General features: G+C 41.0%; 1 protein-coding gene across 8 annotated transcripts in view; it reads right to left on the reverse strand.

Annotated features, from left to right (window-relative positions):
- Positions 1 to 26173, reverse strand: part of si:dkey-181m9.8 (E3 ubiquitin-protein ligase RNF31) — a 153646-nt gene that overhangs the window by 38655 nt on the left and 88818 nt on the right. For 7 of the 8 annotated variants that reach the window (XM_063062049.1, XM_063062105.1, XM_063062087.1 and 4 more), the window contains 9 exons: positions 19624 to 19787; positions 18223 to 18313; positions 14731 to 14773; positions 12985 to 13037; positions 6513 to 6650; positions 3879 to 4001; positions 2242 to 2457; positions 793 to 953; positions 409 to 606 (listed from right to left, as the gene is read on the reverse strand). In XM_063062049.1, coding sequence (XP_062918119.1) covers positions 409 to 606; positions 793 to 953; positions 2242 to 2457; positions 3879 to 4001; positions 6513 to 6650; positions 12985 to 13037; positions 14731 to 14773; positions 18223 to 18313; positions 19624 to 19787 — 1187 coding nt within the window. The remainder of the gene's footprint in view (positions 1 to 408; positions 607 to 792; positions 954 to 2241; positions 2458 to 3878; positions 4002 to 6512; positions 6651 to 12984; positions 13038 to 14730; positions 14774 to 18222; positions 18314 to 19623; positions 19788 to 26173) is intronic. The other variant, XM_063062059.1, reaches the window with a different exon arrangement.

Raw genomic sequence — 26173 nt, forward strand, 5'->3', positions numbered from 1 at the left:
GCAGATCAAAGTGACATAAGGGGATAAAAAGTTCAAGATCAGTGTCAGAAGGTCATAGGCAAACAGATACCCAAGATGGATTAGTTAGGCCAAAAATGTGGAATTATTTAAAAATTTGTAACTTTAAAGGAATTTCTAGCATTGTATTGACAAACTGTATACTACCCACTCGGGAGCATTGATGCATAATTAGTATTACCAAATTATGTTGCCAAGTTCTTAAAAAGCAGATTTTATTCTGCCATAACATAAAACACCAGGTCAGAAATGTAATATTCTGAATCAGTTCTGGCTGAGGTGGAAGTGTAATACTTGGGTCATAAATATTGCAAAGTTTAGTGCACTTCACTCCAGCCAAAGGGCAGTCATAAAAGGAGAGATAAAAAAATTCTGCACATTATATCATACCCTGCTAAAGGATACACGTTCACTGCAAATGGGACATTCATGAGAGAGATACCGCAAAGCCGATTCATAATTTAAACCAGACTGCACAACTTCCATCACATCCTCAACACAGAAATTCTGGTCTTCTGTGCTCAGTAATTGCTGAAAAAGTTCTGATTTTTTCTTTGAAGGGTCAATAGGACTCGGTGGTAATCCTTGCTATCAAATAAAAAAACACTTCATGATTAAAAGAAAACATTTCAAACTATCACATAATGCTTTATACCAATGTGCTTCTCCACATTGCATCTGCAAGGCAGTGAGTTGGTGTTAAAACCCAATAAACGGAGGTAAACTATAATTCTAGCCCACACGTATCAGTATGTCAATATTCAAAGTACTTACCCAGTTCTGGAGGTTACGTCTCCCATCCACAGTGGAAATATTTTTACCACTGTCATTTTCAGCCAAAACTCTAGTTTCATCATAAAACTTCAACTCCACAGGAGAAATTTTATTACTATAAGTGAATAAATGGTGTCGCTGTTGGACAACTCTTTCTGCAACTGAATAAAAAAAAGAAATAATTTATGCATATTATTGTTCAAACTTATTGTGTAACTTACAGTCTATCCAATTTCTAAACTCAAGGTACATTTATTATCTCAGTATGTATACTTTATACAACCTTGGGATTCATCTTCTTACAGACAGCCACAAAACAAAGAAACTCAATAGAACCCATTAAAACTAACGAAAACCTTCAAACACCCAACATGCAGAAAGAAAAAGCAAAAAAGACATACAAACAATAAAAGTAAGCAAATAGCTTTCAGAACTGAAGTTTGCACTGTGATAGTTGCAGGCCACAGCCACAGCTCGGTGCAGAGATGAGTAAATTTTGCGGAGTGAGGAGTTGAAGTTTAGTGTGGAAACAAGTAAACCTCATGGAGCAGTGACTTGAGCTGGCCCGTGCCTTGACTTGGCCCCAACAGTAAATAGATTAAATTTGATTTCATTTTTCATTAGGTCATTTTTATTAGAATACATATTTTGTATTCGAAGTCGAGGCGCTTGCAATTCTTACACATACCATATTGCTTTGTGTGTAACATGAGAAAATTTGATCAAAAACAGAACACAGTATAGAACACTAGAACATGATTGCACTGCCCAGTTTTTCCTAGGCTGAAGCAGGTTTTCATAAAACCCATGAAGAGCTCCAAAAAGCTCTTACCACAGTTTCCTTTTCCTAGGTACAGCCTCCACTCTAACCCTGCAGTGGGACTTTTTTAGGCCTTCCACTAATTCACATGACTTAAGCACATCTCCACCCCAAATCCATACCATGTAGGTGTGACTATGAAACCACCTTGCTATTAGGCCCCCCGATGCCTTGACCTAGACCTCAAAAATCATGATTTCACCCTTTTATCTTGAAACGGCAACCCTTCATTCACTAGCTCATCTGACCTCCCTACTCCTCATGATCTACCTGGCCTTTGCTAATACTACATCAGCTGCTTTTAGAAAGTATCAGAAATGCAAAGTATTTCGATTAAATTTTATACTGACAACCAGCATGTGCTGGTTACTAAGCTGGGTTGGTATGAAACTACTGTCCATGCAGATTGCATCCAAATTTGATCACCCCTCTTCAGCTGCTTTGGGCTACAAAACTATGAAGTTATTTATGATCAGGGATAGGTATAACTCTGCTGGTGTGTTGCAAACTTTAAATCTGAACGCAAAATAATGCTTAGAAAATCATATTGATGGGTACAAAAAGTAGAATCTACATTACTGTTTAGAAACACATTATATAATCTACAGTTCACCCAAACCTTACTTTACCTTTAGCATCAGCAAAGGTGATAATGGCAGATCTTGCAATCCTTTTTGGATACTGAAAGTCAACAATTTCCCCACCACCATTTCTACAGCTTTGGAAAAACATGACAAGCTTATCTTTCATCCTGTGCTCTGGCAATTCAGCAGGAGTGTTGAGTACCAGCACTTTCCGTTTGTCCTCAAACAAGCTTGTATCCTGAGTACCATGTGAAGACAAACCTGATTCAATACCAGCAGAAGAAAATGTAAAATCAGCCATATTTTCAGGAAATAAAGCAAACATAAATCCAAAATTGTGTAATATAGTATTATCAGACTGCACACAGGAAACATTCACAATTGCATCCTTCCTCTTGAGCACATTTTTTTAAAGATCAGTTTTCATTATAGGCTGCAAACATTGACAGTAATATTCACATCCAGGATAGAAGCTATAATTCTGTCAATCAAATAACCTCACTGTTTGAAGAGACTAAGATTGATTTAATGCATATTATTTATTTGCAACTTTTTTTTACTCATAGAATTGCTACAGAAAATAATTCTTTGCTCCTAGCTGAAGACATTGCTGCTGTTTATGCTCTTTAATTGGATTCTCTTAAAGTAGCTAGCTGTACAACAGATGAAATACTGTGAGTCAAACACCCCACCTCATTTCCAACCAACTACTTCATACTTTACTTTATACTTTATTGTCGCCAAACAATTGGTACTAGAACGTACAATCATCACTTGATTTAGTATACTCAATAAATATTCTGATTTCTTTTAAAACAAAGGGTATTTTATGTAAATGGATACACATGAAGGTAAAGTTCGTGTTATAGCCAACTAACAGTTAAATATCTATCTCACTCCTGGATGCATTATTTGTTACAAAGTTAAACTTGTTTACACTATAGTTCTAGTCTTATGCAAGGATATAGTACAGAATTGCCCAGGATCCTTTGATCACATTGAAATTTGGTGGATTTTCAGAATGAGAAAAGAATATTTCTGCTTCTATTGTATTGCTACAAATGACCAGTCAGAGAGTACAGTGCCTTATGTGGATCCATCTACACTGCTCAACAATTTCTTTCAGGCTGTCCTTTTCAGCAGTAGACCCCCCATTGCACATTGTACTTCATAAATACTTGGTTGAGACTAGTAGTGCTGTATAATAATAGATAAGTACATGTAATGATTTTTTTAAAGTATATATTCTCATTGATGGCTTTTAATTACACCACTTCAAGTTAGGATAGTGGGCTAGAAATGTCACCTTCAAGTAAGGTCTACTCGCGCATTCAAACGCCATACAGTTTCATGTAAGTCAATGGGCAATAAAATTTTACAACTGTGGCGCCAAACTTGCACTGTATAACGAATAACACTGCTGTTATACAGTATGCCAAGTGGACTCAATATCTGTTTGACTTAGGCAAGAATGATCCTAAGATATTTTACTACAGTACATGAAAACTCGGGCTGCCTTTAACAATCACTGTTATGTGCTTCTAGTACCTAGTGGCACAATAAAGCTTATATTTAAGAGAATTCCTAGCCCACAAAGTAATGTATGGAAATACAGTACCAGGTCAACTAAGAAAAAAGCAAGTTACTTACTTTAAACATGCAATTTCAAGCTAATTATTTACCTTGATTTTTTGGGGTAGGTGTTAGCAGGTCAAACGTATTAGCCGCTTTGTCAATATGCAAATCTTGAAAGAGATCTACAGCTTGCTTTACGGGATCAATTTTCTTCTTTGCTACATGATCTACTTAAGATAAAGATTAGCTTTATTAGTCACATGTACATCAAAACATAGTGAAATGCATCGCTTGCTTCGACAACCAACATAGTCCGTGGACATGCAGGAGACAGCCTGTAAGTGCTGCTACGCTTCCTTGGCATGCCTACAACTTACTAACCCTAACCTGTATGTCTTTATAATGTGTGAGGAAAATGGACTACCCACAGGAAACCCATGTGGTCGTAGGCAGAACATCATCATCATCATCATCAGGTGCCGTGCCCAGTTTGAGCTTTGACTGCCATGGCCCACACACTCCTGTTTCAGGTCAAGTGGATCAATTCATTGGTATTCATTTCCAGTTCTCTGGCTGCTGTCTCCATCATCATGTTTTTGTCTTCCTCTTGCTTTCTTCCCTTCAATCTTTCCCATAATTACCAAACATTCTAACTCCTCTTTCCTAATCACATGTCCAATAAAGTTACATTGCCTTTTCATGATCTCATACATTACTTCTCTTTTTGTGTTTGCTCTGTTCATGGCATCCTCATTAGATATTCATTTCGTCCATGATATTCTTTGCATCTTCTTCAAAAAACACATTTCTGCTGCTACAATTCGTTTCCTCATATTACTAGATATTGTCCAACATAGAGATAACATACAAACTCTTTACAGACAGTGGTGGGAACTGAGCCCTAACGACTGGTGCTATAAAGTGTTGTACTAACTGCTGTGTTACATGCTGCCTACTCATCTGTTTAATGAAGTAGGCAAGGAGAGAGCACTTAAAACTATCAAAACTGTAATAAATATAAATCCAAAAAATAGAAAATGCTGGAAACATTCTGTGCAGCATCTTGGAAAGAAAAAAAACTTAATGGAAGTAAAAAAAAAATATGCATATGTTGCAAATCTAAAATAAGAACAAAAATGCTGCAGGTCAGGTTGCATCTATAGGAAGAGAAACCGAGTTAATGTTTAGGGTCACCAAGTGGTAATGATTGAAGTCATCAGGAAGGTGCAAATTAGTGAAAACATCATGCATGAGGGTTAAACACCTTTTATGGGAGTCTGTTAGCAATGAGCCATTTCTGCATGTCCATGTTGTCAGTCTGTTACTTTCCTCCCGTACTGATTACATGGACACCACCATACAGTAACACAAAGGCAGAAGGCACTGGGCAGTAAGCTGGGGTGCGCAGCTTGGAGCAATAGGAGCAACTAGTCAAACTACTGCCATATAAGGGGGACAGTCAAATTCGTTCCACATTTCCACATCTCTGAGTGATCTTCCAGTGTAAGCAAAATTAAAGAAATCAATGTGCTTTTACAAAACACCTTTTCACACCAAGCTAGAGAGTAACGCTATAATGAATAATTACCGCAGTTTGAACTTCCACAAGTAGCAAAGTGATAACTATCAGAAAGTCTGTTTTTTATCAAAATGTTGATTATGTAAAGCTATTAGCTAGCACAGAAGGGTTAAATGGCCTGGTCTTTTTCAAAATGATGTCATGGAATATATTATATTAATCTAGGGGAACAGTTGGGCCCTTGGTTTAGCATTTCACCCAAAAGAACACACTGTCACCATGTAGCATCACACCATCAGTACAGGAATGAGATTTGAAACTGCAAACTTTGGAGCAGAGGCCAGAATGCTATCCACTAAGACAAAAGTACACTGTACACCGATTTATTGCAAGACAATCATCCCAATCCTTCAGTTAGACAAGCTAATACGAAAACTAAAAATAATGTTTTCTTTTTTTTCCAATTCAGCAGGACTGTAAATTTCAAAACAAAATACTACGAAGTTGAAATAAAAACATGGCAACATTGGGTATTTGTGGTGAGAACAAAGACAGAATGATTTTCTTTCCTCAGGGCGAAGGGGTGATTAGACTAATTAATGGCAGAATGAAGAGAAGGCATGGGAAGTAAGAAAAAGAGAAAGTATTAGTATTAAATCTCCTCACTATTAGAATGACAAAGTGGTCCCTAAAAGATGCAAAATTAACTACTAGAAATGAAAGGGTGGAAAAAGAATGAGGGAATAGGAAAGATATTAAGTCAGAAAAAGCAAAATAACAAGTTTACAACAGAAGTCGCTTTACACACTGCTCTCCTCTATCCCAAACAATAATGAGTTCAATGCACATTGTCAATAAGCCATGTGAAAAGGAGAAATGCATTCAAGTTAAAAAGGACTGTGAAGCTCCGAGAAATACAGCAGGTTGATGTGCCTCACCTGAAAGGTCAGAATGTGTATCAGGCATGGTGTTCCAGAACAGCAACATTTGAAACAGAGGTCACCAAGCCCATGTTTCCTCCATCCCCCTCCCCCCAAGGAAGGATGAATACACTGTGACAAAAAATGTAAAATTATCCCTCAGGTTTTGTATCATACACATGGATAATGCTTCCTGCAAACTCGCTCACCAAAGAATAATCTGAAAACGTCTTTATATTTTCATTCTTTGTTAAGTGTACAGCTCCCATTATATACTGTACCCACTGAATGTATACCCTTACCAGGAGAAGCTTTTGCTGGCAGTTGTGATAATTTGATCCCCGGAGCCATCAGCTGTGTTTCATAAGATCTCTTCCCTGAACTGTTTGAAGCATTCTCCCCACAATGCAACGGTGACACTTTTGCAATACAATGAACCTCTGAAAGATAAAATAAAAATAAAATTATATTATAGAAAAGAGTATTTAATACAATGAAGATACATAAGAATTCAGAGGTTCTAATAAATTCTGGATCAAGCCCAAGAAAATGGATATAAGCATTGATTTCAGTCAAGAAAGATGAATTGAGGAACGGCTTGAGAGGTTAAAATAAACAGATGAATGCTCCACCAAAATATTACTTTGGATTAAAGAAAACTTGCTGATTGAACTGTTACAGTTAAAGTTTTATTACATTACTAATTACTAAATTACTTTCAATGGGAGTAGGCAAAGAGCAGATATAAGAACCTTCTCACACAAGAGTGAGAAATGAACTGAGTAGCATCAAGGGAACATATGGTTTCTGTTGTTGTATCAGACACGGTAACCAGCAATCTGCCTGCAAAGAGGACTAAGTGAGCGGATGGGTTTTTACAACCATTCAACCACTTACTTGATTCTTTTTATTTAATTTGTATTAATTCAATTTCACAATCGACCTTAATGGGATTTGAATACCTTTTTTTTTCTCTGACGGCATATTAGAAGTCTCATAGCTTGACAAAGCTCCTGTCCTCATCACTTTGCTTGGTTATGGTTATGTTCCTATTATATATTGCTGTTAATATTACTATAAATGTGAGAGAAGCAAAAAGAACCAACAATACCAGAATAAATCAGGGGAATGGAGAAACCATATTTTCTGATATAGATGAAAATGCTATAAAAGATTAACTTTAAAAGTACTTTAAAACTTATCTGACTTACACAAAATGCTTCAGGAACTCAGCAGATCAGGCAGCGTCTACAGAAATGAAGAAAGTTGACTTCTTGGGCCGAGACCCTTCTTCAGGAAGGGAGAAGATGTGAGAATAAAAAGGTAGGGGGAGGGGAAGGAGGATAGCTAGAAGGTGAAAGGTGAAGCCAAGTGGGTAGGAAAGGTAAAGGGTTGGACAGGAAGGAATCTGATAGACAGTAGAGTGGGCCACAGGAGAAAGGGAAAGATGAGGGAACCCAGGGGGAGATGATAGGCAAGTGAAAGGAGATATGAGCTTTAGGAATAGAAGAAGAGGGGAGGGGGAGGGAATTTTTTTTAACCGGAAGGAGAAGTTGATACTAAATTCTAGTGAGTAGAGACTCAGAGGCATCAAATGCTCACAATTCTCCAAGTGAGGCCTCACCGGTGCTTTTAAAAGTCTCAACATTACATCCTTACTTTTATATTCTAGTCCTCTTGAAATGAATGCCAACATTGCACTTGCCTTCCACACCTTTAGAGTGGGAGGAGAAGATGGCAGCGCACCGCGCATGCGCAGCTCTCCGGTGAAAAATGATGTTGTATCTGTTAAATAGGGGCCGTGGACAATTTCTGATTTGATGGAGATAGACGTGAAAGCACAGAGGAACATCTGGAGAAATTTCTGAAACGCCCATCCGCTGCTGTCGTTACTGTGTGGTCGGGAATCTTTCGGAGAGTAGGCCTCAAAATCCCCAGCCTTGCCTGCTTTTGGCGACCGAGAAAGAGGTCGAATCGCTCAGACAGAGACTGCGCTCAGTACTCGGTGTCAGAGAGCTGATCAGAGCTCGAAGTTTTCGGATGACTTAGAGTTGGATTGTGGTCAGCATGGCAGGGAGAGTTTTTCTTCCCTCTCCCGTCTGCGTGAGATGTGGGACATTTGAGAAACTTTGAACTTTACTGTGCTCACGGACTTCTTCATCAAGTTATGGTATTGTTACACTGTTTGTAACTATATGTATAATTATGTGGTTTTGTCAGTTTTTTCAGTCTTGGTTTGTCCTGTGTTTTTGTGATATCACACCAGAGGAAATAATGTATCATTTCTTAATGCATGCATTACTAAATGACAATAAAAGGGGACTACATGTCTTCATAATCTATCCCCACTCTTTGCCTCCTGCCAATCAGCCACTCCTTCATCCATGCTAATACCATGACCTCGTAGAATGTTAAGCAGCCTCATGTGTGGCACCTTGTGAAAGGCCCTGAAAATCCAAGTACACAACATCAACCAATTCGCCTTTGTCTATCCTGCTTGTTATTTCTTCAAAGAATTCCAACAGATTTGTCAGTCAAGACTTTCCCTTGAGTTGACTATAGCGTATTTTATCATGTGTCTCCAAGAACACCTAGACCTCATCCTTAATAATCAACTCCAACATCTTCCCAACCATTGAGGTGAGACTAACTGGCCGAAGATATGTTTGATGGTAGGATCTCTTTGGAGATATTGGAAGTTGTGGAGAATGATGTGTTGGATGTGAAGGCTCGTGGGGTGGTAGGTGAGGAGAAGAGAAACTCTATCACTGTTAACGCAGCAGGAAGATGGGATGAGTGTGGATGCTTTGTAAGTGAAAGAGATGCGGGTAAGGGCAACATCAATGGTGGAGAAGGGGAAACCCCGTTCTTTGAAGAAGGATAACGTCTTCAGCTAACACCATTAACTTTTGCTATAACAAGTTAATAATTAAAATGTGCATTTTTATAACTGAAACAGCAAATTGAAACACCTTCTTCCACAACTTCGATGCCACTGCATGCAATTTTATTTAATTTTATTTATCTTATTTAGAGATACAGCATGGTTACAGGCCTTTCTGCTCAATGAGCCTGCATTATCCAATTATACCTATGTGACCAATCAACCCACGTATGTCTTTGGAATGTGTGTGGGGTGGGGGGGGGGTAACCAGAACCCCACGTGGTCAAGGGGAAAATGGACAAACTCCTTACAGACAGTGGTGGGAATTGAACCCGCGGTGCTGGAGCTGCGAAGTGACTTGCTAACTGCTGCATTACAGTGCCGCCCAAATAACATCCTGTTGGTGATTGTTCCCAGTTATTTTGCAACCACTGTGAAAGTGACCCAGCCATTTCCAGTAATGTTTCCCTTGAATGGGTGGGGATGGGTGAGTCCTGGGCTGGACGCTCTGCCCACTTAAGGAAGGTGAAGTATCTACCATAGCCTCTCCCTTCCCACTGTAATGATCGCCACAGGACCACTGTTTGGCTTGCCATGCAGGAGGTCACTTGCATATGTCACTCTGCCCATAGCAATGGCTTCATGTGGCATCTCTGTGAGTTTGCTACATCATGGCGTGACCGAGTGTCCAGTGGTGTAAATGGGTGGGCAGGCTGGGCTCATCAGCCAGCCTAGGACAAGGACAACTCTTGATTCCAAACCCAGGTGGATGGGACTTGTTAGTCTTGCCAGGCAGTCTGTCTAGGAGAAGGAAAACTCCGATACTCAACCTACAGCCTTGTGGTTACTGTAATCGTCGCAGCTCACTGTGCCATTGTGGAAGCCCCCTGGCCTAAAGAGTTTAATCTATCCACGTGCACTGATCCTCACGATAAACCTACGCAGCGCAGGCGAGAAGGAAAGTCCTACAATGATGGAGAAGGGGGCAACTTCCCTCCTGATCTTTGCAAGTGAAGAAGCAGCAATCATCATCATCCCTTAAACAAGAGGGATATTCACCCACACAAAATACTCTGCAGATGCTGGGGCCAAAGCAACACTCACAACATGCTGGAGGAATTCAGCAGGTCAGGCAGCATCCGTGGAAACGATCAGTCAATGTTTCGGGCCGGAACCCTTCGTCAGGACTTATAGGACCTCTGCCCCCTTCCCTCTTCAGTCCTGACGAAGGGTTCCGGCCCGAAACGTTGACTGATCGTTTCCACGGATGCTGCCCAACCTGCTGAGTTCCTCCAGCGTGTTGTGAGTTTTACAGGGACATTCGCCCAGTGTCAGTCAGATGGCCAATGATGTCATAGGTTCACACAGCACATGTATGTCTTATAGCCAGTAGAAAGTGGGGTTTCCAGAAGATACCTACAAACCTTCATTCTTAGCTCACCAAAAAACTGAGGCGTACTGTACAAGGTTTGCAAACAAGACAGTAATTAAAGGTGCTATCCTGTCATATTAATATCTTCACACAGCATATCCCAGCCTCATCTTTCAATATCTGGAATTACATTAGATAATTCACTGGCGTTCCTTCCACTGGTTTGTAGCCTATTAAATCGAACTTGATTCCTCTTTGCTTGATCAGCTCACACTTCTTGGGGGAAAGTTGGGGGAGAGATACCAGAAAACCCTGCATCCCCTCTTCCCTCAATTTTATGACAATCATTTCTACCATTATACTGTATCGTCCATAGATAACCACTAATTCACTTCCCAGTGGTTATGAGGCAGCTTGCTGTGAGCTCTGCCTAGAGGTCTTGCGGGTAACTGCAGGGATCTTGTTTCAGTGCATGCACTTACGTGCTAAACACTGTGGTACTACTTTGCATGTGCTTTCATAAGGGGAATTGTGAGATCACACATGATAAGAGGAATCGAAAGGCAGACTTTTACTTTAATGGAGAGGGATTTCAAATAAGTAATTTGAATCACAAGAAACTATCAGGCTTGTGCAGCAAGTAAATAAGAAGACAAATGGCCTCTACTGCCACACAAGGGCTTTGGAGTTCAGAATAAGGAAATATATTACAAAAGCACAGTATAATGACAAGGTTACACGTGGGTAACACTTTGGTTCCATTATTTTAGAAAGTACGATGGTCCAAAGGAGGTGAACACCACATCGTCAGAAGTGGTCCAAAAGAGGGAGGTTTACCAGGGTACTTCCTGGTTTGAGAGAATTCTCCTATCATTAGAGATTAAAAAGTTGGTCTGCATTCTTTGAAATTTACAATCATTTTATTGAAACACAAGTTGCTAAGGAGGGGTAACAAGGTAGATGCAATGTTTCCACCAGTCAGAGAATCTTAAAGTGGGGGGGGGGGAACATAGTTATTAAATTATGTATGTTTGAATTTCCTTTCACACAGAGTGATGAACCTCAGGAATTCGGTATCCTGGAGAATTGTGGAGGTTGAATCACTGAAGACATTTAAAGCAGAGATGGGCACATTTTAAAAGAATGGGGAATTGAGAGTTAAGAGAACCGGGATAGGAAAGGAACTGAGGGTGAGGCAGATCAGCCACGATGATATTGAACGGGATACTGGCAGGCTTTGGGGCCAAGTGCCCTATCCCTGCTCCTATTTTCTGGAGTATAGGATCACTTTTCAATATCTTGATAGAAATACTTCGTCCATCCATCTGTATTTACTCTTAACTCCAGTGCACTGTAATCAGAATAAATATTCTTTGCATTGCAAAAATATTGTGGCATTTTTCAAATACAAACACATTTCATCTTCTACAGGGTGTCCTTGTCATTTGACCACTTGATCATTTACCCGTGAAAATGTTTGGAAAAGACTTGTTTTTAAGAGTGTTTGAAGTCAATCAGTCAAATCAAAAATCACTAAGTGCAGTTTTTCCTAAAACAGATATACTGATAACCAAACAACAGGAATTCTGCAGATGCTGGAAATTCAAGCAACATACATCAAAGTTGCTGGTGAACGCAGCAGGCCAAGCAGCATCTATAGGAAGAGGCGCAGTCGACGTTTCAGGCCGAGACCCTTCGTCAGGACTAACTGAAGGAAGAGTGAGTAAGGGATTTGAAAGCTGGAGGGGGAGGGGGAGATGCAAAATGATAGGAGAAGACAGGAGGGGGAGGGATAGAGCCAAGAGCTGGACAGGTGATAGGCAAAAGGGGATACGAGAGGATCATGGGACAGGAGGCCTAGGGAGAAAGACGGGGGGGGGGGTGACCCAGAGGATGGGCAAGAGGTATATTCAGAGGGACAGAGGGAGAAAAAGGAGAGTGAGAGAAAGAATGTGTGCATAAAAATGAGTAACAGCTGGGGTACGAGGGGGAGGTGGGGCCTAGCGGAAGTTAGAGAAGTCAATGTTCATGCCATCAGGTTGGAGGCTACCCAGACGGAATATAAGGTGTTGTTCCTCCAACCTGAGTGTGGCTTCATCTTTACAGTAGAGGAGGCCGTGGATAGACATGTCAGAATGGGAATGGGATGTGGAATTAAAATGTGTGGCCACTGGGAGATCCTGCTTTCTCTGGCGGACAGAGCGTAGATGTTCAGCAAAGCGGTCTCCCAGTCTGCATCGGGTCTCACCAATATATAAAAGGCCACATCGGGAGCACCGGACGCAGTATAACCAACTCATTAACCTGTTTTTTTAATTGTTAACTACTTTGCAGACAAACTATCATCAGACTGAATGGAAATTAGAGCATGGTGGTTATGAATTAAATATTTAAGTAAAGCAAAATATTTTATTTCTCAGCAGAGAATTATTTTCATATTGTTACATACAATAACATGTAGTATTATGAAATGAGTATGATTCAGACAACTGCTGGATTATACAACAGGAAAACATACCAGAAGTTCCTTTTTGAGCTTCATATAATGGCCTTGCAGGTAACAGACTGGAACTGCACAAGAAATAAAATGATATCCAGACATTCAGTACCACCACAAAAAACTCTATGCAATTTTTCAATTTTAGCAAAAAACGTAACCCAGCCTGATAACGTTGTTATATAGAGTTCTAAAACCTTTAAATTCTACTTCATGGAACAATCAATGACACAAAAGATACAAAGAAAGCCTCAATAATTAGTGTCATATCAACAGCGGACTGAATTGTTGAGAATTGCACTACGTCTGAAATTCAGTGGTCGCAGAAATCTTAAAGTTATTGTGCTTGTCAGACACACACACAAAAAAAACACTCTGTGAAATAAAATTCAATTACGGGAATAAAACCAAAGCAGGATGGAGATATTCAGCAGACAGATGAAATGAGAAACAGTATAAATTGCAAGTTTATGATTACAATTGGGCTGGATAATTGAAAACAGCAGGTTATGTCAGTATTTTATTACTGACAGCTTTTCTGTGTCCAGAAGTCAGTTTGATTGAGAGACCCAGCATCTGGTTGGGCAGGGATGTTTTTAACACAGACTGCAGGAACAGGTAGTCTGATCCATGACAGCACAAGGGAGGATCACAATTCTAATCATTCTGGGATGTGATTAGGCCAGGCTGTTCCTGGTAAAGGTGACTATTTTTACTCCAGATCATTGATTGCTAGCCTCAATATATTAAATTGCCAACATGTCACTTGGGAGAGGCTGGTTTCATGACTCCTTGATCCTTTTTTGCTCTTAATCCATTGGTTTCTTTTTATTTCAAAGTTCAACCTATCTGACCTCTTCCTAATTGCTGTGGTGTTCAAAATAAATACAACAGATAATACATAAAATCAAGCAACATGCATCAAAGTTGCTGGTGAACGCAGCAGGCCAAGCAGCATCTATAGGAAGAGGCGCAGTCGACGTTTCAGGCCGAGACATACTGGTATAAAAGCTGACCAATTTCCCCACATGAATTTTCATTTTCACATTTATAATGGAAGCTGTCTATCAATAAATGTTGCATTGGCCTTCAACATCCTACCAATAGTGCCAGCCTTGACCTTTATTTTGTATTACTCAGTCCTTCCATCTATTCTGCAGAGAACTGTGAATATTCCAACCAACATCCCAGTTCTCAAAAAAAAATCTTAGACTGCCTCTATTTAAACAAATACGCAAAAATTCTCATTATTATTGCACTGCGATTATCAAAAAATCTGCAGTTAACTGCAGCCTTGCGACAAATTAACAATTTTGGAAGTTCTTAAACTTCACTTCACTCTGAGCGTACTTTGGAATAGTATGTAACTAAATGTTGTAGCTTATAAATAAAAATAGAAGCACTTAAGAGGCATTTAGACAGAAAAAGCCAAGGTATGGAAATAAGATTAAAAATCACAAACATAGATTCAGCAGATGCTGGAAATCAAGGGTAACACTCACAAAATGCTGGAAGAACTCATGAAAGATCTCGACCAGAAATGGCGATTCTTTATTCCTTAGCATAGATGCTCAATGACCTGCTGAATTCCAACAACATTTTGTGTGGTGTTACTTCAAATGGGATTAAGAGAGTCAGGCAAGGATGATATGTACTGAAAGGCCTGTTTCAGTGCAGTGTGACTCCTTGATATTATATCTTCTACTGTGATAACAGACAATTTTACAGAGGAGTTACACAACAATGTCACCCCTTTCAAGGCCTTACCTTGCCTGAAGAGATGAAGCATGAGAAACATGAGGAAGATGTGCTGAAAGACAATTCAAGACATTGTTACATTTTCCTTTGGTTCTCTTTGTTGGCAACATACAGTACTTCTTTACATGCTTACACTTCCTTATGTTTTAATATATATCATTCCAAATCTTTTCCACAAGAAGATAAGAAGTGCTGTTATTGACATTTTTTGGTGCAAATAGGAAAGTATTTTTTAGCTTTAGCATTAAAAAGAAACACCTTATTCTAGAATGTAATAAATCTTTTCTTCGCAATAAATAGATTTTACAAATCCTGACCTTTTCTCTAGATAAACCTATTTCATGTAGTCATTGTTTGCCTTTATAAATGCTTATATCCACCTTCTTTATCGGAATGTGAATTTCTTTATACACGTGAATCAGAGTCCACTCCACCCTTTAATTCAATCACAATTATCTGACTATAGCCTAAAGTGTCAAGAAATGTAGAGGAAGCTTGTTGCAAAAGCAGAACAGCAGAGGTGATTTAGCAGTAAATAATATTTTACTGTTAAACTGCAAAATAATAAACCACAAGTGGTACGCTCTTCCTCTGGGTCCATGGTTATGCCTTAGACAACAAAGACACAACTCAGAAAGGAAATGACCGGGGTGTGGTACTAACATTTCTCTAACTTAAAGTACAGTTGGTTTTCAAGGAGACACTGAATGACTGAATGGATGTAACAGATGTGATGTTGGGGGTCCTTGGAAAAGATGAGGAAGTCATTGAGGTAGATGAACACATATCTGTGTAGCAAGTCTCAGTAGTCTCGATTATGAAGGCTTGGAAAATGGACGGGACAGTTAGAAAGTCCTAAATTAGTCAGTTTGTGCTATGAACACTATTTTCCACTCATAGCCCTGCGGATGTGGATCAGGTGGTATGCGCTCTGTAGATCCAGTCTGGTGAAGATCTGGGCCCCGTGGAGTGTTTCAAACGCGCTATCCATCAAGGGGATAGAGTAGTTGTTCTTAATGATGATTTTGCTGAGTCCAGGGTAGGCGATGCAGGGACGGAGACCCCCATCGTTCTTTTTGACAAAGGAGAATCCTGTTTTGGTTGGGCACAAGGATGGTCAAATGAAGCCAAGCTGTAGCACTTCAGTGATATAGTCATTCATGACTCAAGTATCAGGAGGAGAGAGGGAGAACAGATGAGTTCAGGCAGGGGTGATGCCCAGGAAGGGTGTGGTCTGTGAGGTGGCTTCCCTTTCACTGAAGGCAATGGCTGTTGTGCTGCTCCTGTGGAAGTTTGGTGAGGTTGAGTGTTTCCTCTGTCTCCACAGACTTATGGGGTGAAGACAGCTGGGGTTTCAGACAGGTGGTCCAGGAGGTGGGTCCCCAACTCAGCAGTGAAATGAATGACCAGGCAAAGTAAGGGTCATGAGTGAAGAGCCAGAGTTAGACCAACATAAGGGGAGCGTTGGCTGAGTTGATCAGGAGGAATTAATGCTCAGGTGCACAGGCCGTGTGCACACTCTCACCATCCCAGACCTCAAAGGCCAGGATGCAGAAGGGATAAGAGACAGGTTTGGTAGGGAGTCCAAGCTGCATGCCGAGTCCAGTCCAGATAGTTGCCTGCTGTGCTGAAATCCACCAGAGCCTCCTATGTGCGACAGCTGTAGGGGTGTGGAGGAGGAGGGAGAAAGAGTGAGGCTAAGTTACCTGAGTAAGAGGTGGGGGGGGGGGTAGAAGGCCTCTCATCTCAACCTGGTGGTGCCTTTTTCCCAGACGCAGTGGGCACTTTATGGGTGGGTGATTGGTGGATCTGCAGTAAGTGCACAATTTGTTTCTCCACGGGCACTCATGCTCTTGGGGGCTTAAGGGGGCTCTCCCTACCTGTGTAGGTTCTGGAGGCTTTGAAGATGAGGGGCCTGGAGCATTAAATGGTTCTGGGAATTGAACTGGGGTTCTGGCTGAGGCTCATTCCATAAGACGCTTGCCAATCCAGAAGGCCAGATTGCTTGGACTTTCGAGGTCGGTGGGCATCGCCCAGGTAGACAGCTCATCGTTCAGCTGCTCCAAGAGGCTGTGATGCTGCTGGGCCAGCAGGAGCTTCTACATTCCAGCCACGAGGGTCCTGAATTCCACGGCGCAATCCAGCACTGAGTGTGAACCTTCATGCAGGTTAAGTATCCGACTCACTGAACCCCTTCCACCTTCCAGATGGTCAAAATCCTGGTGCATCTCAGCAGTGAATTCCTCATATTTATTGCAAGTGGTGGTGTTACTCTCCCAGTTAGTGGTGGCCCAGGTCAGAGCTCACCAAGTCAAGAGGAGATGACGAAGGCACTCTTGGTTCAGTCCACAGAATACAGAGGTAGCTGGAGCTCAAAGTGTAAGACGTACTGGAATAGGAAGTTGGGGCATCAGGTTGGGGATCCACTGAAGTGTTCGGGCACCGGAACCCGGGGCTCCAAGGGAAGAGGTTGACTGGGGTTGTTGTATCGTTGGTTGAGAGAGGAGAGCAGATGGTCAATGGTTTCTTGTTGTTTCGGGATTGTTTGTTTTGTTAATGGACTACTTCATTTAGTTGAGCTTACTCTGGTGGATCAATCATTGCTTCACCTATTCTGTCAGGAAATGTAGAGGAAGCTTGTCATAAAAGCAGAACAGCAGAGATGATTTAGTAGTAAACAATATTTTACTGATAAACTGCAAAATAACAAGCCAAGAGAGGCTACAAAATAAGAGAGAATAGATAATTAACACTACAAGCCAACAAATTAACTGAAGGCTAGGAGCAACTGATTGAGTCTGGCTGGTTCTATGGGTGAACAAAGGCAGTAGACAACGAGCTGCGTTTAAATAGGCTGCAGGCCATGAGTTGAAAATGAGTGGCAGATGAGTTGAGAGGAGACTGGGAGGTGCTTGCATGTGCACATGTGACACAAGACCCATATTCCTATTCATGCACGTTAACCTTTAGTCTTTATCAAGTATCGCCATGTACATCAAGTATCTAAGTAGGCACTCACTGATGGAGCTCCAGAGACTCACATCCCTCAGAGGAATAAATTTTGCCATGCAATGTGAAAATACCTTCATAAAATGTTAATGCTGTATTTATTCAACAGCTAAAGACTATGCTTTGTCTCTATTCCCAATACAGAGTGGTAAAGGATTCCTATTATTCCCATTCAAATGTGCTTCTTGCCTGTTAAGACTTACTTCCTTTTAAAAGGGTTAATGATACTGTTATTTTTGAGACAACTTCCACCGAAGTTCAAGATGGTAGAGAAATGCAAGAACAGAATGGAGTTTTGAACTTTGTACAGGTTTTTGAACAGGGACCTGATGTACAGTGTACATAACCAGTAAAAGGAAGATAATAAAGTTAAACAAAATGGCATTTCATCCAGACGCAAAGGAACATGATATATGTTCTGAGAAATTACATTTTCTAAGACCGCTCAACATAAAATTATTTTACTGTCAGCATTTTTTAATGACTCTGTACCTTGTGAATCTGCACTCTTTGGTGAATTACGTAAAGAATTCACGAATGATGCTTTTATTTCTTCAATAAGGCCCACCAAATGAGATCTTGGCTAAAGAAAGCAAAACTATTCAGTAAAGAGAAAAAAGAAAATCTAAATGAACTACTTATTACTCTACCAAAGACATTTGTCCACCCCTTCCCCAAAATGTCTGCAATCTAAAATTAAGTTGTTCTCTCTTTCCCAGTTCTGACAAAGAATTTTCAACCTGAAATGTTAACTCTTTCTCTTTCCGGAGATGCTGCCTTTCCCTTAAGTGTTTGCAATATTTTCTATTTCTATTTTAGATTTTCACCACCTGCAGGTTTTTGATCATAGTTAAAAGGACGTTTGCTATCTAGATCTGAACTTTTTCTTTTCACATCCTATCACTTCACTATTAAAATCATTTCAAACTTGTATATGTAATTCTCCCATTTAAAATGCAGTGTTTTGATATTATCATAATTGCTTCCTAATTAAAGTAACAGAGTTCCAAAGTAATGCTATCTATAACAGCATTTCCAACTTTGTGCTCATTAGAACTTGGAGAAATCTGTATTTTATCAGAGAAGCTTTTATATCATTTCCATTAAGTACTTAAACTGTGTCGTAAAATAGGCTCGTATTTGAAATAATCTGTCACAAGGTTAACAACTTTCAAAGATAAGCATTCGAAGAGGCGAAATACCAAACCTACAACAAAAGGATGTACAAAAGGATGGATGTTATACAAAAAATTTCAAAAGGATAGGGAAATGCTGTCAATTGTATGCTGAAATGTCAGCAGTAATAATAAAGAAGTTTGGGACAAACACAGAAATGCTGAATTTGCTGGCTTTGCTGCACTGCACACACCAAGGTATCCAAAGAGAACAGCATTGCTGAACTCCCCACCAGTGACTGAGAGGGAAATTTTCCACTGAACTGTACAAGAGCATTCACTGAATGGTGAGGAATGACTGAACGAGGTAGGGGCAAATATACTTCATAAGAAGGTTTAAATTTCTATCGATTTCATTAATATTTTATTGCTCGTCCAGTTATGGCATATTGTGATTACAGAATAATATGTTCACATTCAAGTAAAATGTTAGGTATCCTACAAGAAACTTACTACAGTAAAACATGTTATATTAAAAACTTCATCTTCTCTTCTAAACAACCAATTAAAACTTTACATTTATACACAGAATTCCGCAGATGCTGAAAATTTTGAACAACACATACAAAATGCTGGAGAAAACGTATAAAATAACACTGCTGCAGTTTGTGATTAAATTTGCAAGAACTGGAGCATTTCATTTCCATAGATTTGTTCCTTCTATCGCAAATAGTTTCTTGACGCAAAGAACAATACCATAACATGGAGTTTCGCTTACATATTGCCAATTGCACAGGTAACCTGAAGACTTCACGCTGACATTATCCAGAAGGTCCCCATGGTTTTGGTAATGAATTGGTAGCCCCTTCACAAAACATTTTGGAGGATTCAGAGGATGTGCTTTATGTAACCACATGGTTATTGGAAGGGTGTAAATTTCACCTGAACGTAAACATATTTACACATTGTTAAAAAAGCAAGTCACGTTTGTAGATATAGATATATCTTGATAAGTACACTTTTATCTCTTTGTCACTATGTTGAAACTTACGTTCAATATATGTCTTCAATTTCTTCTTGCTTATTTAAAAATTATTCACTATATTGACCAAAACAGGAATTATACAATATAAGATATTCAAGTCAATTGAATTCTTGAATTGTTAAGCTAGGGCAAAGATTGCCCAACAGTAGCACCCATATTTCTGAGGTTAGGTAAGGTAGGTAGGGGAAACTAGACAATGGCAAATTTAAAAGGATGATTGTTAGGAATAGGGAGGGTGGTAGAGTGCAGAGCTCGGAGGGTCTTGCAAGACTGTCCATCCTACGTTAGAAGGACTTGGTTGGGAAAGTGATCCATAGTACTGCTGAAAGGTGAACCAGTTACATAAGAGATACGCTGCTTTCAAATTTGTGGCAGCTTCAAAAATTATTTAATAACAGAATGCAAACCAAAATACCATTTGAGTACAACTAGATGTCAATTAAATAAAAGCACACATGCAGGAGATGGTTTTAACTGCTGTATTCACATGGGGGGGGGGGGGAGGGAGAGGGAGAGGGAGAGGGAGAGGGAGAGGGAGAGGGAGAGGGAGAGGGAGAGGGAGAGGGAGAGGGAGAGGGAGAGGGAGAGGGAGAGGGAGAGGGAGAGGGAGAGGGAGAGGGAGAGGGAGAGGGAGAGGGAGAGGGAGAGGGAGAGGGAGAGGGAGAGGGAGAGGGAGAGGGAGAGGGAGAGGGAGAGGGAGAGGGAGAGGGAGAGGGAGAGGGAGAGGGAGAGGGAGAGGGAGAGGGAGAGGGAGAGGGAGAGGGAGAGGGAGAGGGAGAGCAGTATGTGTAGAAAACAATCCATATGCACAGCTAAGTAGGATCATTGCTCTAAAAATATCTCTCTATATTACCCCATTTAGGGGTTAAGATACTCAACATATGATGGCAAGAGTGAGGGATCATTTTAGGGTTATGTAATTATGGATAATATTAAATATTCAAATGAATCGTGCTAGAAAGAGGACCATCACTGTATGATCTAATGAGGCAATCTCTATGCCTCAGGACTGTTTTGAATGGACTAATTGACAGATGCCTCATCTGTCTCTGGCTATATGTGTTAGCAAATAGACAACATTGGTACATCAAGAACAGCCACGTCACAGCCCAATTAGAAGCCCTCGGTGAAAGCAGAGATGCGCTCCCTACTAAAATCTGCCTTCAAGTCTGGAGACCGAACAGCTCTCAGAGCAGCCATGAGAAACTTCATCTTAGGCATCAAGAGGGCAAGAACCCACCTACACTCAAAAAATTCAGGATTGCCCGTCCAATAATGCCCCCCAGCATATGTGGGAGGGCATCAAGTGCAAGGAATAACAGTGTTGACTGTACCAGTGACACATCCCTCCCTGATGCTCCAAACAACTTTCATGCATGGTTTCAGGCATGCAACACAACGCCCGCCACAAAAGCTGCCCCTTTCACAGGTGGTCAGCCACTGTCTGTAACAGCAGCAGACGTGAGAAGGACTCTGGAGTGAGTCAACCTTTGTAAGGCGGCCGGGCAGACAATATCACAGGCCGAGTACCCAGGGGGTGTGCACGTCAGCTCACTGATGTTTTCCCAGACACCTTCAACTCTTCACTCATCCAAGTTGCTACACTCACTTGCTTCAAATCAGCCACCATCATCCCTGTACCAAGGAACTCTACACCTTCAGAACCAAACACCTACCACCCAGTGGCACTGATACCAATCGTCATGAAGTGTGTTGAACAGCTGGTAATGGCACATATCAAAAACACCGCTCCTGCCACACTGGAGACTCACCAAAATGCCCAGCGGCAGAAGCACTCTGCGACAGATGCTGTAGCATCTGCAAGCACCTGGCCCTGACAGACCTAGAAAGCAAGGGCGCTTCTGTCAGAATGCTGTTTCTGGATTTCAGTTCAGCATTCAACACTGGTGTCCACAGACTCCTGTGGACAAACTCCATCTCCTGCTCCTTGGTCTAAATACACCACTGTGCAACTGGGTGTTGAATTCCCTAACCAACAGACCTCAGACAGTCACAACCGTTCCTCCCTTCCCATCGTCCTCAACATGGGTGCCCCCCCCCCAGGACTGTCCTGAGCCCATTACTGTACACTGCACACACATTACTGCATGGCCAAACACTCGAGTAATCACATTGCCAAGTTCGCCAATGGCACAACAAGGGTGGGGCTCATCACCAACAATGAGGAGAAGGCCTACAGAGAGGAGGTGGAAGAGCTCAAGGCCTGGTGCCAGGCAAATAACGTCTTCCTCAATACCAACCAAATAATGGAGATGGTTATTGTCTTCAGGAGAAATCGTATCACACACACCCTCTTTACATTGATGGCACAATTTAAGACCAATATTTATAGTTGACCATTCTGCATAATGTTCTGGAGAAAATTCCTACCATTTGAATTTAATAAAGCTGACGTTAAGTGAAGATGAAGAAAAGCATCTGTGAAAAGAATTCAAGCTTACTTTTTCAATCTTACAGTTTTTAAATTCTGTTTTGTAATCGCCTGTGCTTTTCCCGTTTTGTTGTGCCAGAAAAGGGTGTTTGGGGCTTGACATTCTGTTGAGTTCTGTTAGTTTTTTTGTGTGGGGTGGGGTTGTTTTTTGGGGGTCAATGTTCCTGTTCTGTTTCTTTGTGGGGGGGGGGGGTTGATGATCGGAATGCCATTTTTTTTTGCACGGGGGGTGGATTTGGTGTTTCTCTCTGAAGGACTTTCATGTTCTTCCTTTGTTTCGTGGCTATCTGGAGAAGACAAATTTTGGAGTTGTATATGGATACATGCTTTGATAGCAAACAAACTTTTGAACCTTTGATTCTTGCTTGGACACCTTACTTTCCATCAAGGAAACAACTGGCTGAGCTATCAATTGGCTTTGCTTTACTGGTTTAATTGGCAGAAGTGTGCATATTAACAGCACATTATAGAGTGTGCACATCAGTCATTAAAACAACACCAGCCAGAAATGGCAGTCCGCAATGGCTTCCTCCAGGGATTGCATTCAAAAGACCTCATTAGTATCGCAAGGATCCTTGATAAAGTTAAGCCTTGTCTGAATGAAATAGTACTGAGTTATGAGCACAGTACTGCTAAACACTTTGTACAGCCCAAAAAACTAACCAAGTAGAGTCCATTTCTCTCAGAATAGCTATTTGAGTATTCCATACTTCTCAAAATAACCAAAATATGTCTTTTATAAGTGTTTAAAACTTCAACTTTACCATTATATATATATATATATACACACACACACATACAGAAAGGAGTCTGATGGTGAGAGGAAGAGGCTGTTCCTGGGTTGCTGGGTGTGTGTCTTCGGGCTCCTGTGCCTCCTCCCTGCTGGTGGCAGTGGGAGGAGGGCATGTCCTGGGTGATAGGGGTCCTTGGTGATGGATGCCTTCCTTTTGGGGCATTGCTCCTTGAAGATGTCCTGGATGCTGGAGAGGTTACTGCCCATGATAGATCTGACTGAGTTTGCAAATTTCCGTGGTTTATTTCAATCCTGAGAAGTAGCCCCCACCCCATGCCTAGCAGTGATGTGGCCCGCTGGAGTGCTCTCCACGGTACTTCTGTAGAAATTTGTGAGCGTCTTTGGTAACATACCAAGCCTCCTCAAATTCCTAACGAAATAAAGCCATTGTGTGCCTTCTTTGCACCTAATGAAGTGAGGACTGTATTATGTGGGATTATGATTGTCACATGTACTGTATTGAGATGAAGCGAAGAGCTTCATTTTTGTTAATGACCTGGCTAGATCATTCCATGGATCGTTACACTGAGGTGGTAAAAAGGGATACAGAAAGCAGAATAGTTATGGAGACAGCGCAATACAGGCAGACAACAAGTGTGGGGGCCACAACAAATTAGACAGGGAGATCAGGAGCTCATCTTTCAGTGTATGAGAGGTTCATTTGGGAGTCGGGTAACAGTGGGACAGAAACTGTCCTTGAACTTGGTAGTCATGCTGTCAAGGATTTTCTATCTTCTGCCTGGTGGGATCAAGAAGAAGAGAGAATAACTGGGGTGGAATGGGTCCTTGATGATGTTGGCTTCTATCCTGAGTTAATGGAGGGGAGGCTAGCTTTTGTGATGGACTGGAATATATTCATCGCTCTCTGCGACCTCCTTAAAATTTCCGTCTTGCTTGCTCACCAGACAGGTCATGCCAAACATAATTATACTGAGGGAGTAAAAAGGAACACAGAATGCAGAATAGAGTATGACAGTTTCACAGAATGTGCAAGAGCCACAGTGAGGTAGACTGCAAGATCAAGAGTTCAATAGCTCCTTCTTTGATGGATAGGGATGATTTGATCTTGAGATAGCAGATATACAAAATGCTGGAGGAACTCAGCAGGTCAGGCCACATCTACAAAGAGGAATAAACCATAGGCCAAAGACATACCAGTTAGTAGGGTAATTGGTCATTGTAAGCTGCTCTGTGATTAGATTGGTGTTAGATAGGTGGGTTGCTGGGCGGTGCATTTCATTGAGCTGGAAGGGCTTGTTTCAGCTGTCTCTCTAAATAAATAAACAATCGATGTTTTGGGCTGAGACTCTGCATAACAGAATGAACTTGGGCGCGGGAAGATTAATGTTTATTGCAAAAATGGGTGGAGTGAGAAGCAACAGGAATTCAGGGATCCATAGACAAATTAGTGAGTCACGAAGAAAGAATTTAATATGTAAAAGAACAGTACTGTGTTGGAAAGGCAAATAAAAAATACTAGAGTATTGGAGTGATAAAGCCATTGATAAAGCAACTGGGATACTTGGATCTATCTGCAGAGGACAAAAACATTAAAGTTCTACTGAACTTCATTGGCTAGACTGACACTAAAGAATTAGTCAGACACTGTGTCACACCTCAAGCTGGATTCCTTAGCAGGCAAGGTATAGGTAGAGGCAAAGTCAAAATACAAAAACCATTTTCAGAAGTTCAGAAGTTAGGGGCTCCTGCAAACAAAGGCAACACTTCACTTACAAAAGATGATTCCAAGACAGAGCAAAGGAACAAGGGGAGAAGAACTTCTGAGGGCTACAAACAAGGCACAGGTGATAACAACAAACTGATAATTAACCTAATAGGCAGGTGAGCAGGAAGAGGTTGGCCTTGCCCTCTCTGCCTCCCTCTGGTGGCCAGTTCAAGGTGTGACACACAGGAGAATTGGATTGACACTGGAGAATTAGTCAAACACTAACTGAGGGACGGATTCGGCCATCCGTAGAGGAGATTTATTAGAACAGTAACAGGAATGAGGGAACTTGGTTACAATCACCATAATTTTAAGGTCAAATTGGATAGATATATGGACAGGAAAGGAATGGAGGGTTATGGGCTGAGTGCAGGTCAGTGGAACTAGGTGAGAGTAAGAGTTCGGTATGCACTAGAAGGGCCGAGATGGCATGTTTCCGTGTTGTAATTGTTATATAGTTATATATATATATTTCTGTCTTTATTTCACTTTTTGCAATATGTTTAAAATATTAGAGTTGTTACATTCTGACTTCCCTCTGAGGAAATTCTTGAACAAAACTGACAGCACAATCTGATTGATGAAATAGCAGTTACCAGAAATACCCTTGGAATGAAGATCCAATATGGCCAACCTTCCCCTAGAACTCAAGCCCTCTAGCCAGGCAGCATCCTCTTAAATCACTCCAGAATGACAGTGTCTTTGCTATGACAGGTGGCCAAAACTATACATGATATTCCAAGTGTAGGCTGACAAATGACTTAAATAACTGCAACATAATGTCCCTAATCCTTAAGACCATAAGACAAAGGAGCAGAAGTAGGTCATTTGGCACATTGAGTCTGCTCTGCCATTTTATCATGGGTGATACATATCCCTCTCAACCCCATTTTCCTGCCTTCTCCCTGAAACCTTTCATGCTTTGACTCATCAAAAACCTATTAACCTCTGTCTTAAATACATACAATGTCCTGGCCTCTACAGCCACCTGTGGCAATGAATTCTACTGATTCAACACCCTCTGACTAAAGCTATTCTTCCTCATCTCCGTTCCAAATGGATGTCCTTCTATTCTGAGGCTGTACTGCTAAACTGAATGGCCTAACAAAAAGCTAGCATGCTATAAGCTTTCTTCCCCACCCTATGTACTTCTGAGGCCACTTTTGTGAATGTACATCCAGGTCCCTCTGTTCCACAAGACTTACCAGTGCCCTGCCATTCACAATACAAGTCCTACCCTGTTCAACATGCATCACCTCTCACTTATCTATGAAATACAGAAGTCAGAGGTGCAAAGGGACTTGGGATTCCT

The sequence above is a fragment of the Mobula hypostoma genome, chromosome 1, assembly GCF_963921235.1.
Source record: "Mobula hypostoma chromosome 1, sMobHyp1.1, whole genome shotgun sequence".
NCBI classification, from domain to species: domain Eukaryota; kingdom Metazoa; phylum Chordata; class Chondrichthyes; order Myliobatiformes; family Myliobatidae; genus Mobula; species Mobula hypostoma.